The sequence below is a fragment of the Mus pahari genome, unplaced genomic scaffold (genome assembly GCF_900095145.1).
Source record: "Mus pahari unplaced genomic scaffold, PAHARI_EIJ_v1.1 scaffold_7988_1, whole genome shotgun sequence".
Classification (NCBI taxonomy): Eukaryota; Metazoa; Chordata; class Mammalia; order Rodentia; family Muridae; genus Mus; species Mus pahari.
Genome location: NW_018393110.1, coordinates 12,768 through 28,236, shown reverse-complemented (window position 1 = coordinate 28,236; position 15,469 = coordinate 12,768). Strand labels below are relative to the sequence as shown.

The 15,469-nt window shown below is 33.3% G+C and overlaps 1 protein-coding gene across 3 annotated transcripts; it reads right to left on the bottom strand.

Moving 5' to 3' along the window:
- Positions 1-936: 936 nt before the first annotated feature.
- On the bottom strand, positions 937-15,139 carry LOC110315359 (vomeronasal type-2 receptor 116-like). Of its 3 annotated transcripts, none has more exons than XM_021189437.1 (6): positions 14,940-15,139; positions 11,992-12,274; positions 9,494-10,303; positions 8,855-9,082; positions 3,451-3,574; positions 937-1,841 (listed from the first exon to the last, which is right to left on the bottom strand). In XM_021189437.1, exons 1-6 carry the CDS (start codon positions 15,137-15,139, stop codon positions 937-939), a joined length of 2,550 nt encoding a protein of 849 aa, XP_021045096.1. The 3 variants fall into 3 exon arrangements, with proteins under 3 accessions (XP_021045096.1, XP_021045098.1, XP_029390588.1); XM_021189439.1 differs by having other exon boundaries at positions 937-1,691; XM_029534728.1 differs by having other exon boundaries at positions 12,031-12,274.
- Positions 15,140-15,469: the final 330 nt, after the last annotated feature.

Genomic DNA, 15,469 nt, shown 5'->3' with positions numbered 1-15,469 from the left:
GAATTTGTGTATAATTCCCTTAAACTGTAGTTTGAATATCAACACTTTCTTTGTAACAACACCATCTTTCCATTGATTTTCAATGAGTAAAATGTGGATGCTAATGAAGAATGTGTTCCTTAAAGGGACATTGTTAATGATCATATTTCTATGAATACTGACTTAGAGAAATGATAGCTTTTGTTAATGCTAATGGATTTCAGAGCCATTCAGCATCCCATTATGTGATGAAAACTGTTGAATGTTATCTTTTTGGAACAGGAATATTCTAGGAAGCAGCGTAATTAAAACATTTCTCTCGCATTCCAGCCTTCCATAATTTTCTGAGTCTAAGACATCAAATAAAACTGCATACGGAGTACAGCCTCTGAAAAAATTAGGTTCATGAAAATGTGAATAGTTTTACCTATTACTTTCATAACTATAATATAAAGATCAAGTTGACATACCTACAAGCTTATTTAATTTCATTCTGTTTTATTATTTATTCTTTAATATTTTTTACAGTTACTAGTTTTTCCCCTTGTGGTCTGCCCCATGACGCTTCTTCATCCAATATCTCATCAATATCTCCAAGAGGTTATTCATACCTCCCCAATGCCCAACCATTCCCAATTCCTTTGGCAATAAATTTATTGGAAATTACGGGGGGGACCCCATGTAAGCAAAATGATTAATAAAATTGTAATAATAATTTGAGAATTTTATTTTTGTTAGAAGAAATGAAGCAAGTGATTTAATGCATGATTTTATGGAAGCAAGTGATTTAGTGCATGATTTTATGGACACAGTTTGTTAAATCGGTACATGTGACAATTATTGACATCACTAGAACACCTACTAAGAATGATTCTAAAGCTACATATATGCACTATAACCCAATATTTGGTGGGTATGTACCAACTTTAGCTTTGACAAAATTCCTAAAATACTTGATCAGAAATATGATTTTTCCCTGATCTTTTGGATAGTATTTTGCTCTGGTCTCAATAAAATGATGTAGATCTTGGGTGCAAAGATGCATCCAAGCATCCCTGCACTGGATGCNAAGATGGAGAAGATCTCCACAGCAACCATGACCTTGCCCTTGGTGCTATGGTAAACAGGGAGGAAGGTGACCCAGACACTGCAGAACACTAGCATGCTGAACGTCAAGTACTTGGCTTCATTGAATGTGTCAGGCAGATTCTTGGCCAAGAAAGCTACAGTGAAGCTTCCAAGTGCCAGGCAGGCCAAGTATCCCAGAACACAGTAGAATGCAGTAACTGAGCCTTTGTTGCACACAATGATGATGTGGCCATGCTGAGANTGTTCATCAATATCAACAAAGGGAGGAGAAACTGCAAGCCAGATTGCACACAGAATACATTGGAATAGGGAACACATGGGAATAATGTAGTTGGGTGTCCCTGATACCAGGAAGTTTCTCAACCTTCTTCCTGGGTCTGTGACTTTGAAAGCCAGAACCACAGTGACCGTTTTGGCCAGAACTGTGGAAACAGCCACAGTGAATACAATTCCAAATGTGATTTGCTGTAAGACACAGGTGGCTCCCGTAGGATGGCCAATGAAGAAAAAGGAGCATAGAAAACAGAACATGAGTGACAGCAATAAAAGGTAGCTGAGGATTCTGTTATTGGCCTTCACAATAGGAGTGTCATGGAGCTTCACAAAGATCCAAAGTACCATAGCTGTGAATGCAGAGAAACAGAAGGCCATTGAGGCAAGAGCCATCCCCAAGGGGTCTTCATAGCTTAGAAAGGTGACACCTTTCTGAATGCATATGTTTTGTTCTGTGTTGGCATAATGGTATTCAGGACAATTCACACATTGATCCATATCTGATATCCAAAGAAAGTTTAGTTAGTGCTGCTTTTAGAAATTTTTTTATTTTAAGGTATTTCAAATAAGAGTGTTGAAAGAAGCCTTGTAATGCTGTCTCTGATGCTGAGAATGTAATGTGAAGGATATTGCTGAACAGCATTGCTTTTAATTCATAGATTTCATAAAGGTTTAAGGCAAATAAAACCAAGCAATTATTTCTTTATCTATTTAACTCTTGATCATATCATTTAAAATATCAGAAAGCAGAGATTCAGAAGGCATTTTTTCGTTCTATTTTGATATGAAGAAGATTATTTAAATCAGAGAAGATACATTCATAAACCACAGTGAAGTTGGGTATGTTTTATAAATATAAAACCCTACACTGACCGTTTTCTGAGATCATTGACTATTTGATGAATTTACTCCCTATGGCACGTTGTGACTCTGACTTCAACTGGGACAAGATCTTTAGTAGCTACACAAGAATTTACTAGCTCAAACTCATTGACATAGAAACAGCACTACATATAACGTAGGCTGTGTATATGTGTACATACTTTTATGTATGTGTTCTTGTAAAATTACTATTGCCTTATTTAATTTAAATGATTCCTGTCATATGTCATAAGAAGAAGATGGAGAATGAAATGAAATATAATGTTTATGTTTGAAAAGTGGAAAATATTTAAAAATAAGTTCTAAGATATTTCCACTTATGAAAATAATTAAACAAAAGTTCTGCTTATTGTTCTTGATATTCACTAATATTAGCACTAAGGAAAGAAAGTCCTCTCTAAATACTTTGTACAAATCTGTCCTTCACTTTAACTCCTACTTCATTTGGAAGGCTGAGCACACTTTCACCATGGCCTCATCTCCTTTCTTATTAAACTCATTGTCTGTGAATGTACTCAGGCAAGAAATCAGTATGGACAAATAGAATAAGCAATATTACAGAGGAATCCTCAATCAAGAGTGACAACCCAGGTAGTTTGTGTTAAGAAATAGTACCCATTCATAAGTATCCATATTACATCTGGCTTTGAATGTGGCCCTCTAAATATCACATACTTATCATTTTCTCATAAATTTGCAAATACTTTTGTCTTCTATATTAATTGTACAGTGTACATGGGTTTTATATCAAGCAGTCTCATAATCTACTCCAGTACATTAGATATTATATTTGCTTCTTCTTTTCTCCTATATGTACATAAGGTACATAACCATATTAAGGTCAGATATATTCATAAAATAAGTCTAAATTAATGCACCCATAAATTGTTAATGTAATCTAATGTATATGTATTTTTATAATAGATTAATTATTTGGAAAATCTTGTCCAGAATACCTTCAAATTGCAGTTATACTTTCTGAACTATTTCTTGGTGAAATGTAATCTACCATGCATTTGCAATGAGTCAATATGGAGGTAAAGGTACAAGGCATGTTTTTTTAGTTTTTGCAAAATTTTGTTCATGTTTTTTTTTTTGTCTACAACTAGGAAATTAGAAAACTCATGTATTTTATATTTGCTGTTGCCTTTTAATTGACTTTTTCATCCCAGTGTGGTACAAGAGGAATACATATCTACAGGATTTATCAGAGCAGCCAACACTCACTTGTCTCATTAGAAATTTCATTTTCAGGGCAAGGGCTGCAAACAAAACAGCAGTCTGACATTCCCTCCTTCCATAATCTTCTGAATCCAGGACTACAATCTGCACTGCATACAGAGGACGGCGTCTGAGAAAAAATTAGACACATGCTGATAATGAGTTTTATACATTTCTGTTATATTTTATATTAGTGCATTAAGATTTCAATAAGCACATTTTTGGAATACCAAATGACTCACATTTCACTCTGTCCAGTGTTTAATGACCAGCTACGAATATTGGAAATGCATTGAAGAAATGTTGGAAAATTTCCGAGTATCTAGTAATTGAGACAAAAGAGCTCATATTGTTCTGTGTGCAAAAACTACAGATATTGCAACCTATTTTTTATTTAATTGATTGTTTTCAATTTTTCACTAAGTGATGTGAATAGAAGAAACTTTCATTGAGATAATTTCTCAGACAACACTAGACTTTCCTCAGATCTTTGAAGCATTTTCTTAATTGGTAATTGTCATAGGTGTACCCATTTCACTGTGGGCGGTTGAGCCAGGAAGCAGTGTTATTTTTTAAGATCTATGCATTACTTCCAGTTTTCAGATATCCACACTTTATTTCTATGACAATAAGCCATATGGCAAATTACTCCTTCCTCATTACTTGGCTTATGATCAAAGTTTAAATAAAGCAACAGAAATACAAGTTAGTATTTTAAAGAATTTAAAACAGAAAAATATGTCTATAAGTCACAGATAACAAATATGACCTTGAATGAATTACCACTGCAAACATGAGAAATGGTACATAAAAAAATGGAGTAGGCAGACAGTGGTTTAATATGGCAGGAAAAGATAAACTAATCTGTAGTGACTTTGAATATGGAGGGTTTCATGAAGTCAAAATGCTCTCCAGCACTTTGGAGAGCATTTTGTTTTTGGAAATACTACAAAAAGCTGAATAAAAATTAGATTGTTTAAAGTTAATTGAAGATTTAAAGAATTTCTCCTATGTTTTTGATATTACTGAAACAAGGTCTTAACATGAAGGATTAATACTCCAAATCAAGATCAGAGTACATTTTCTCCTTTTTATCAAATCATTTTCTTTAAATTTATTTTAACCGTTTGTAATATTTTAAAGACTATTTTGCACTAGAAGAAGGAAAATGGGCATGTTTATATACTTTATGTTAATTTATTTTAAGTTATATCACACATAGTTGGTTTGGACTCACAGTATAGAATACACTTGCAAGAAACTAGCAAAGATTTTAAGATCTCCAACTCCAAAGTGCTTGTATAAAAACATGAACCACAAAACAACCTGACATTATATCTGAATTTCATCGTTAACTATTTCTTCATGTATTATACTACTGTCAATATTTGGGGGAAAGAAAATGTTCTTATATCAATATGTGTTCCTTCTGTTCTATCACTTCTTTTGTTTCTTTACTTCTGAATGAATTTTGGACTTGGTTGAGAGCCATTTCTGACAGGAAAAGAGTATAATTCTATATCATGTGGTTTATTACATTAATGAATTTGTATATGTCGAACTATGCTTTAATCCCTGGTAAAAATTCTCCCTGGGAGGAAAAGAAGAGGGAGAGGGGAAAAATAAGGAAAAAGTCAGTTATGGGAGATGATGGAGGAGCTGTACAGAGGGTCAGGAATTTTAAGAGGTGTGTAGCAATCGGGGGAGGGGAACTGTGGGTAGCAATCAGAAAGTCCCAGATGCCAGTAATTCAAGAGACTCGCAGAACCCCACAGGAATGACATTAGCTGAAATACCCCCAGAATGGAGAGGGAAAACATGTGGAGACCATATCCAGAGATTAGGCATGACACCTCAGTTGAAGGATGGGTCCACCCAACCATCTCCAAAATTTTAACCCAGAATTGCTCCTCTCTAAAGGAAATACGGGGACAATGAATAGAGCAGAGACTGAAGGAAAGGTCACACAGAGACAGCCCCACCTGGAGATACATCCCACATGCAGAAACCCCTACACTGTTGTGGATATGAAGAAGTGCTCACTGAGATGAGCCTGATACACCTATCTCCTGGGAGGCTCTGCCTGTTCCTGACCAACACAGATGCAGATGCTTCCAGTCAACCTTTCAGAATGAGCACAAGGACCCCAATGGAGTTGTTAGGGGAAGTTCTAGAAGAGTTTAATGGACCTCATCTTTCATCAATGAGAGGGATGGCCCTTGGCCTATGAAGTCTTGATGCCCCACTGTAGAGAAATACTTGGGCAGTAAAGCTGAAATGGGTAGGTAGGTGGGGAAGCACCATCATAGAAGCAGGGTAAGGGTGGATTGTATAGTGGTTTTGCAGGGGAAAACAAAGAAAGGGGATAACATTTGAAATGTAAATATATAAAATATCCAAATTAAGAAATTGAAAAATGTCACAAATACAAAATCACAATAAAAATGGGAGTATATCTCATGGGTAGCTTCTATTGTAACACAGTATGTTCAATCTTCAACCCTCCAAAGTAATAGACAACAGTAATATAAGAGCACGTTTAGTAGTTAGGCTGTATGTGTATTACCTGTATAAGCTAAAGGCATTATTGCTTAAAGAGCCAAATGATAATCAGTTTATACTTCTTATATTCATGTTAATTTATAGTATCATATTCAGACCACTGACATGCTTACTTAAACTTCTTAATCTAAATTTACATCATGAATAGAGTTATAAATTACTAATTTTCACAACTATATTATTTAAACATGAATATTAATGTGTTCATTTGCTTAAAATTAAGATAGACATTTATAACAATACTAAAGATCGCATTTTCTTAAAGCATATCTCTAATAAAATATGACTTGGAAAAAAAATCCAAGCATAAAGCACTGCTTAAGATATCCTGATAAAAACTGTGGGATGCTTCAGGCAATAAAAGCTCAGGTTAAGAGCTCGAAGGTTATATTGAAAGTATGTCAAAGATAATTCTCCATTACCTCCTTGCCTAGAGTGGGTCATGCACTGATGTTTTAAATGTGAGAAATAAGGAAAGAGGTAGGATATAAACTCGAAAATGAACCCTGATAATAAATAGTACTGTTTTTGTTTGTTTGTTTCTAGCCTCCATTAAAAGGTATACCAGTTGAATATTAGGAATATGGTTGCAAAATTTTCTATAAAAGCCCTACTACATATCAGAACCTATTCAATGCACAAAGATAAAAATAATAAATTTCTGTATTTATAATCCTGCTATTTACTTACTGTTTCTTCATATAAAATATTAATGCACACTGTGATAAATGTCCATGCAGTGTGCCACATGGACACATAAGATGGGTATCTAACTCTCATTTATGGTCAAGTAGGGATTCCTTAAATATGTTATAAGTAGCACAACTCCAAAAAATAATAATTTTCTAACTGAATGAATAGAGAGTTGACAAAAATCCAAAGAAAAGAATGAGCTATCCAGGAGAATCAGTACCTGTCGAGTAGTATTAACTCTGATATGTTTGCAAGCAAAACTGAGAATTGGTCTCATCTCTGAAACCTCAAGAAATCCTGTCTACAATATATTGAATAATCAAGTAGAAACAATGAGTTGGTCTAATTTGGGCACCAATGTCGATGTGCTTTCATTTTCATACTTATGCTCCCAAGGTCTGAGAACTTTAAATTTACATAAGATTAATTTCCAGTTAGAGCAACAGAACTTCTCTGGGTCACAAAAATTATCCTACTGTTCTTTGCACTTGTGAATTTTGTTATGGTTAATTAGTAATGAAAGAAGATGCCAGCATTATTTGACTACCAGAGTTCTGTGTTTGGCTTGGTGATGAAAAGAGCAGTCTATTTCATGGTTTTTATGTAGAATTCCCATTGAAATATAACATTATTTTGTCCCAGGAAATCCTTTTGCAGTTCAACATTAACAGTTTATAGGAATTTCTTATACTTATTCACATGTACATTTTGAATAAAAAATTGGCTTCAATAATTCTAGATATTCTGATTATAGAATATACAGTTTGATTTATACATTCAAAAATAAGTATTCTAAGTACTAAAAGGGGGAAAACCATCACTCAATTGTCTATCACTACCTCATGCTTCAATCACTACTATTCAATACATAAAATATGAAGTAGGATTTCCTGGTCCTTTCATCTACTTCTATTTCATATGTATAGTTACGATAGTGTGTTATGAAAATTTTGTCTTATCATGATGTCTAAGTTTTTCTTCAATTTTTTATTTTATTATTTTCCCATAGAATCCTATTATATTCTAATGGGAGACAGAAAGTGGATCTGATGGAAAAGGCAGTTGAGGGGGGGAATAGGAGTATTAACTATGATATATTTGCAAGTAAACATGAGAATTGGTCACATCCCCAAAAGGGAAGGGAAACTGTATTTAGGATATATTATGTGAAAATAATGAGCTATTTTCAATAAATAAAAAAAATCCCAATTTCAAAAAAAAATTCTCCCTTTTCTCACAGAATGATCTTTCTGTTATGTGTTGTGTTCTTTTGGTAGGTGTTTCTTTCAAGAACTGTTCCATACATATCCATCAAAGTTATTGTTGAACTTCCCTCTTGTAACATATTATAATGATTTCCTCAATTTTAATATAAAGAAAAGTTCTCTTACAGTATATGAATTTGTTTCCCTACTCTCTGAATGCAACTGAGGAATGTCTTAAAAAATAAACCACATTGTTTTCTTTCATTTCATATAGAGAGAGTTTACAAAAATGTTCAATTATAGTGGAACGTTATTTGATGCTTTTGTCTGGTTCCTGTTATTGCTGTGTTTAAGGTGTGTTAATAGCTATTTCTTTGTCTGTTCTTCTAGTGCTGTCTATATGTTCCCTTGAACTTCTGTTTATCTTACTTAAAGTGTGAAGGGGTTCTTCAAATTTATTTAAAAATGTTTCTGTGAATATGAATCTTTGTAATTGTGTTCATTATTGAACGTGGTATATGGGAAAACATTTTTAGGTATAGTGACAATCAATGGAAATTATGACTATTAGTGTTCCATAGCTGTAACATTAGTATCTCTCCTATCCACATCTGTTACAGAGGTTTAAGGTAAGAGGGGAAATTAACGTGTAATAAGACCAATGATATGAAGAAAATTTAGTTTAATTTAAATAAAAGAATATCAAACAGTGGTGAAGAACATTTTGAATTCATTAAAATTCAGAAAATGATTCTGATATGCCAACGGTATATTTTATGCATGTTTCAATCTTCAAAGAATTGATAAAAATGAGAAAAAGAAACATAACAAAAGAGTCTAAAAATCAGATCCTTATTTAACAAAATTTTTCATTTCAACATGTAATCATGCATCTACTTGAGAGTGTTTACTGTTGTATATTATAAATCAGTAAGTTAGTACACACTTACCTTTCTACTTCCTGTGGCCAATTCAATCATGTCACCATATAAGTGAAAGTATTGTCCATGTGGAAAGTATGGGCTGAACTTTCCTAACTTCACCTTAATCCCAAGGTGTTGTGAGATATTCGCAAGGTGAAAAATGTCATAATCTTCTTGCAATATTACTCGCTGTTTCATAATCACTTTGTCCCCAAGAGGATTAGTGAAATGGATCTTTCTCAGAAATGAATTTACCTAAAACACAAGCATTGCACTATAATGTATATACCATTCCTACAAGCCATGATATGTATTCTGATTTAATAGTAAAGGCAACTATATTTAAAGAATGAAAGATAAAAATCCAACAAATGCAATTGGATAAAGGAAACTATCATAATATTCCAAGAATATACAATACTGGAAGGGGTGTGATGACATCTGGGTGCTATCTATAAAACCACAAATTTTCTTTGGTAATCAGTGACTTATTTTACCAACCATGTTTATAATATTCACTTGATATTCTTTTTCTTTAGGAAAAATGATCAAAAACTTATCTATTTTGGAAACTATTTCCTACTTCATTAATGTGGGCATCTGAGAGACCCAAAACACCTACACAATTGAAGACAGTAAAATATCATCCAATAAAAGAATCTCTACCGTCAAACAGTGAGAACTTGCTCCTTTCCCATTGTCTATTGCCTGATTATCAACCTGTTGCAGATTCATCTCATGGAGTGCATGGGCCATGGCATATACAGCATTGTATATGTTTTGACTACCATCACTAAAGGTTATGTCAAACTTCTGTTCCATTAGCCAATCCAATGTGGCATTCGATGAATTCATCAGTAATTTACAACTACATGCTGAAGCTTCACAGTTAAAGTACTTCCACTCTGGCATTGCCAGATATAAATCTGTGCTTGTGAGATGGCACAATGTCTGTACAAAATTTTTAAAGCCAGAAATCTCACTATGATGGGGTAGAAAGGTAAAAGTCCCATAGAATGTTCCAGGAGTTAAGTCTTTCTTACTGGTAGGGAAATTCAGTTGTATTGTGGTGACCCATATTCTCTGTATAACTGTAGATTCCCACATTCTGAACCTCAATTCAATATTACTGTGTGTTTCTCCATAAATGATAATAACATTTGTGGATGACATCACAATCTCTTTGTAGTTCATTTCAGTATTGTGATAGAATGAAATCTCATAGACTGATATCATGTTTACAAAGGCAAAGCAAATTTCCTTGTTTTCACTCTCTTTTTTCAACTCTGAGAGAAATTGAATGCCTTGATCATCATCGGGGATGACAAGGCCAACCCATTTCCAGTGGAAGAAAAGTATGAAGGAGACCATTGCCAAGGCTACAGATGTGTCCTTTGAGCCCATCTGATAGAAATAGGGATATTGTTCATCGTCACTGAACATGGAATGGAAAGGTCCATAGGAAAGCTGAAGGATCTGCAACACAAAGAAGAGCATGAGTTGTAGTACACTCAAAGAGCTAGTAATCATATTTACCTGCAAAGAGTTGATTACCTGCGACTTTTCCTCTCTTCTCTGATTCAAAGGAACAAATGTGGAAGCCTGGCACATCCACTTCTAATAGAAACAGCACGCATAGATGTTTGGCAAAGACATAACAAAATATAATTGCATGCAATAATAACTGCTATTCTGTATTTCAGTTTTAGTCATGATAGCTGCGTTTTAAATATTTGGAGGGACATTGATATATTTACATCTTTGTGATATTTTAGTAATATTTTTTTCAAAAGGCATTTACTCCCTAATCCATAAATACAAAAAGATTTACCAGAAAATTCTTATACATAATACTGCTTTAGATTTTATGAAAAAAAATTATCTTGCCCTACTTGAATGTATTCCTTGTACTCTAGAGGTTGTGACTCACATAAAGATGTCAGAGAATTCCTGTTTAGGGTAAGGCTCCAAAATAGTCTGGGAACATGGGCTTCTGTGCCTTCTCAGATAACATATATTCAGAACAATGTAAATTCAAAATATAAACAAGCTCTGGCAGCTTAATATTTTAGCAGCAGATCAGATTTTAAAATATAAAAACACTTATCCTACAAAATAATCTGGTAATTATGTTGCAAAATCTATAGAACTCATAAGTTGTATTTCTTGAGGTAAATATATAGAAACAAAGTTATATTGGATGGAGTTATCTCCTGCATACAAAGTGTCATGTAGTGGAAGAAGAATAATCATGTGGAAAAATATAAAAGAACAAGGTACTGGAACCCAAAACCACTCTTTATAAGAAAACATCACTTGTGAAGGTCTCTTATATCTTGTGATGAGGGAGAAAAACAAATACGAGATGAGACATAGCAGTTAGTTCCATAAAGTTATGACATAATCTTTATACTATTAAAGAAAAAGACTTATAATAATTAAAACTGTATGCTGCTGAAATTTTCCCATAATGTCTAGTGAAAATTGACATGATTATTCTTAATGGTTAATCATAAACTCACTAGTAGCAAAATGGCTAACTCCACAGACTTGATGGGAGGATTTCATTCACTCCAGTGCCACTGAAATGTCAAGAGTGTCCAGGCTAAGAATGTTATGACATGCCTTTTCAAAAATACTCCAGATTCTTAAAAGTTTTGTTATAGAGGAAATGTTTGTTAAATATAATTCTGTTCTATCAAAGTTTGTCACTGATGACTACACTTATAACACCACAGTAACTCTGTTATTTCACAGGTTACCGATGATAATCTAAACTTATGTCCAATATGAAAATAACACATATGTGGAGACAGAAATGATATGTTCTATGTTTTGGAACAACATGAATCTTTTTCTTCTTACTGAGATTTGTATAAATAAAGAAACAGTTTGACTGCCAGTCCGTTAAGGCTACAAGATACTCTCTATCACCCTGCCAGACTTAATTCTTCATGTCCTCCTCTATCCCTTCTTTCTGGAATCTTTCAACTTCTGGAGGTGGCCCATAGCAGAGTGCCTATCAGGTTTCTGAATAGTAAGAACCCTGGAACTTCATTTATTGACATAAGAATAAGTACAATCTCATCCATTATCTTTGTTAATACCTATCAAATTCACCAAAGAGACTTGATGTGAAGAATTCCTAGCCTATGATAACTCACACTTGGAAATAAGAAGATATCCATGTTTACACCCAATACCCAAGATTTTCTCGTATCGGGTCCTGTAAGTAGAAATGAGCACATAGTCTCTTCATTACAGAAATAATTAGGAATAGACTTATATTTTTCCTGATAATAATAAAAGGGTATAGTTGTCCCATCACAATGGCCAAAATTATATTTTATAATCAAAGACATATTTGGTAAGAGATCAGGATTCCTGTTGATTTCATCCATTGCCAAAGCCAATGCCAAAACATATTTGTGGTTTTTAGTTGTTTTTCTGTAAAAGAGTACAAAGTTTATTGTGGACAGATGATTATACATGATCATTTGCACTCAATAGAAGCACTATGCTATATTGGTATTTTCTTCATCTGACCTCTCAAATGGAAACAAATGGCTTTTGTTGTGAGATTGGATTGACATAAGAACCTGGAAAATAGCAAACACTTTAAAAGTTCATGGGAGTATTTCTCCCATAAATAAGATAGGATACTGACCTCATCCACAGAGAGCATTCCCATCTCTGCTTTTAGTGCTTGATCAGAAGGTAGAGAAAACCACAGATATAAAAAAAAATTGTAATTCTGATCAGGTCTTCATTTTGAAATTATTTACCAATATAGTAATTCATGTGTTATGAGACCCTTTGAGTTTATGATATCTCTTAAGGTAGTGAAAATAAAATTTTTCAGTACATAATAGTCTGTCTGCAGCAACATTTGGTTCCTATACTAGCAATCACTTATAATTAGTGGCTAATATTCTTAGCATGTCCCCTCATATCTATCCTCATTTTGTTATTTTTCTTTCAATCTTTTCTGAAAAAAAACTTTTATAAAGATTTACTTTTAGGTAAATTCAAACATCAAACATGCATTTGGTTCATGATTCATGTCTATACATATGATTTTATGTATATGTGCAAGGATTATTTAGGTCATAAGAGAGCAATATGTCCAAGTGTTTTATAGACTATCTTCACTCAAATGTGAATGTATACACATTTGCCGAATTTCTAGTTCCAAAGAAAGGTGATATATTCCTTCTGAGTTCTTTTTATTTATTTATTTATTTAGGTTTTGTCTTTTCTAGACAGTGTTTATCTGTATATACCTGGCTGTCCTAGAACTCAATCTGTAGACCAGGCTGACCTCAAACTCAGAAATCCACCTTTGTCGGCTTCCCAAATGCTAGTATTAAAGGCTTACACCACTACTGCCCAGCTGATACTTATAATCATTATAATTTAATTTCTAGAAAACTCTCTTGATAACCTTTCCAGTAACACTAATACAACCCTAGCTTTCTACTGAGAATTTTGAAAATAAGGAAACTGCTGAGATGGCACTTTGTGCCAGTATTACATGCTTATTAAATAGAAGAGATTTTGGTGTAAATTGTATAGATTATGTTCATTTTTTGTAATAAAAGTATGCCAAAGACAATTTCAATAGAATAATATCATATTGTGTTTGTTTTTATGTTTATGTAAAGAATACTATCTCCTGTATCTATCTTGACAGTTCATATAATCTGATCAATGAACATTAAAGATACACCTTCATATTTAATGATTAAATCTGAAGTAAATTCAAAAAGGTTTTCACCAAAAATTGTACACATGTGGTGTTTTCATTCTATATTCTATAAAATATGCCATTTTAAAACATTGTTTATTATCACACTGGAAAATATCAAAATTAATAATTTTATGAATACATAAAAGAAATTAGAGAATATTCCTTGTGCAATATTCAAACTTCTTCCTACAACTAAACTTTAGGAAACATCAGTTACTTAAGGGGTCTGTGTCACCTAGTTGTCTAAAAGGCTGTATTTAAAAAAAAACTACCAGCAATCCAGAAAAATGAGTATTAATACCATATTGCTAACATGTTTACCTATATTTACTAAAATTTCTGAATAGAGATCTACAAGATATAAATATCATAAAAGGATCAGAGATTAACAAACTTGGACATGAAAGAAATGACAAGTTTCTTAAATAATGATCAATAAACTAATAGAAAACTCCTGTATCACTGTTCTCAAATGTTCCAAGTATCCCAAATCACAGATGTCATACATTAGAGTGAAAAGGGACATAGGCACCCACCAGTGTTGTGGATAGAATCACTAATCAAGGAATATAAATATATCATTGGATTCTATATGTTCCACATATCTTTTACTCTAAAGGGAGAGTGCAGAACTGTACATGAATAGTGTGAAGCACAAAGCCACAGTGCTTATGGATTTTATATTTTAAAACACTTGGAAGTCTTGCCTTCTAATGACATAAATATTCCTTGCTCATATATATACAAAAATGTCCATGCAGACATTCATATGAAATGTGAATTTCTGAGACTAAAGATCTTCTCTTTCCAAACTGGAAGAAGCTTTATAAGGCCAGAAGTAACCATGTGCAATGAATTTGAGGCAGTAAGTTTATATATATGTAAAGTTCTTGACAACTATATGTGCATTGAATATTACTGGAATGAGCATAAACTCTAAGAGCAACACACTGATGGAAGTACTGTCAGCAGAGTATCTGAAAATCAATTTGCATGCACTTGGAGTAAAACATAATGAAATATTTTGGGATCAAATTCAATAAGTCATCACTATCTAGAGGGCAATAGCAAATATTAATAGGAGGGCTTTATGTGAAAAAAATCAATGTAGATAGTCCTTTATTCCTCAGCTTCCAGTCTTTAAGTCAGAGGCCACCTGATTTAAAGAAAAACAAAACCTTCACTGGATTAATTAAAAGGAGAGAGAAACTAGGATTAATTCTGTAAAAAAATAAAAACTGTTTCTTTTTGTTCATATTTAGCAACAGTACAGAATACTCAAGGATTTGCCTAATCTTCATCATCAGACTACACAAGAAATATTCTCCATGTCATTTGCATGGAAAATACAAATGCACTTACAGGACATTCAGAGTCTGGTTGAAATAATCTTTCTCCATAGGCATCTGAACTGCTCCAAGGATGAAGGAACAAGAAAATCCCAAATCTTTATCCTTGATTTCATTCAGGTTTATTCTCCAAAAGCACATGGGATCAATGTAATTTGCCATGAGAAGTGGAATGTTGAGGAGGAATAAGAAGACTCCCATCAAAATGAACATATTTGTCCTGCCTTAAACATAGGCAATGTGGACTATGTAGTTCCATGCATACTAGTACAATAAATTTCTGCCTTCTTTTATTTCTCTAGTCAAAGGAGAGGTTTGTTTTATATTTCCAATTCTGTTTTTTTTTTTTTTTTTTTCAGATTGTTCCTGGGTCCCGGAGGAGTTCTTAAAAACTCTCTACCCTGGGGCTCTGCAACTGGTGTCCATAGACATGTAATAAACTTACCTAACTAAATACATAAGATAATTTATTCTCAGGCTCCATATCACTCTTGTTCGTGAGTACCTGGAAGGAAAACCTTTAGTTCAAATTTGGACCTTGGA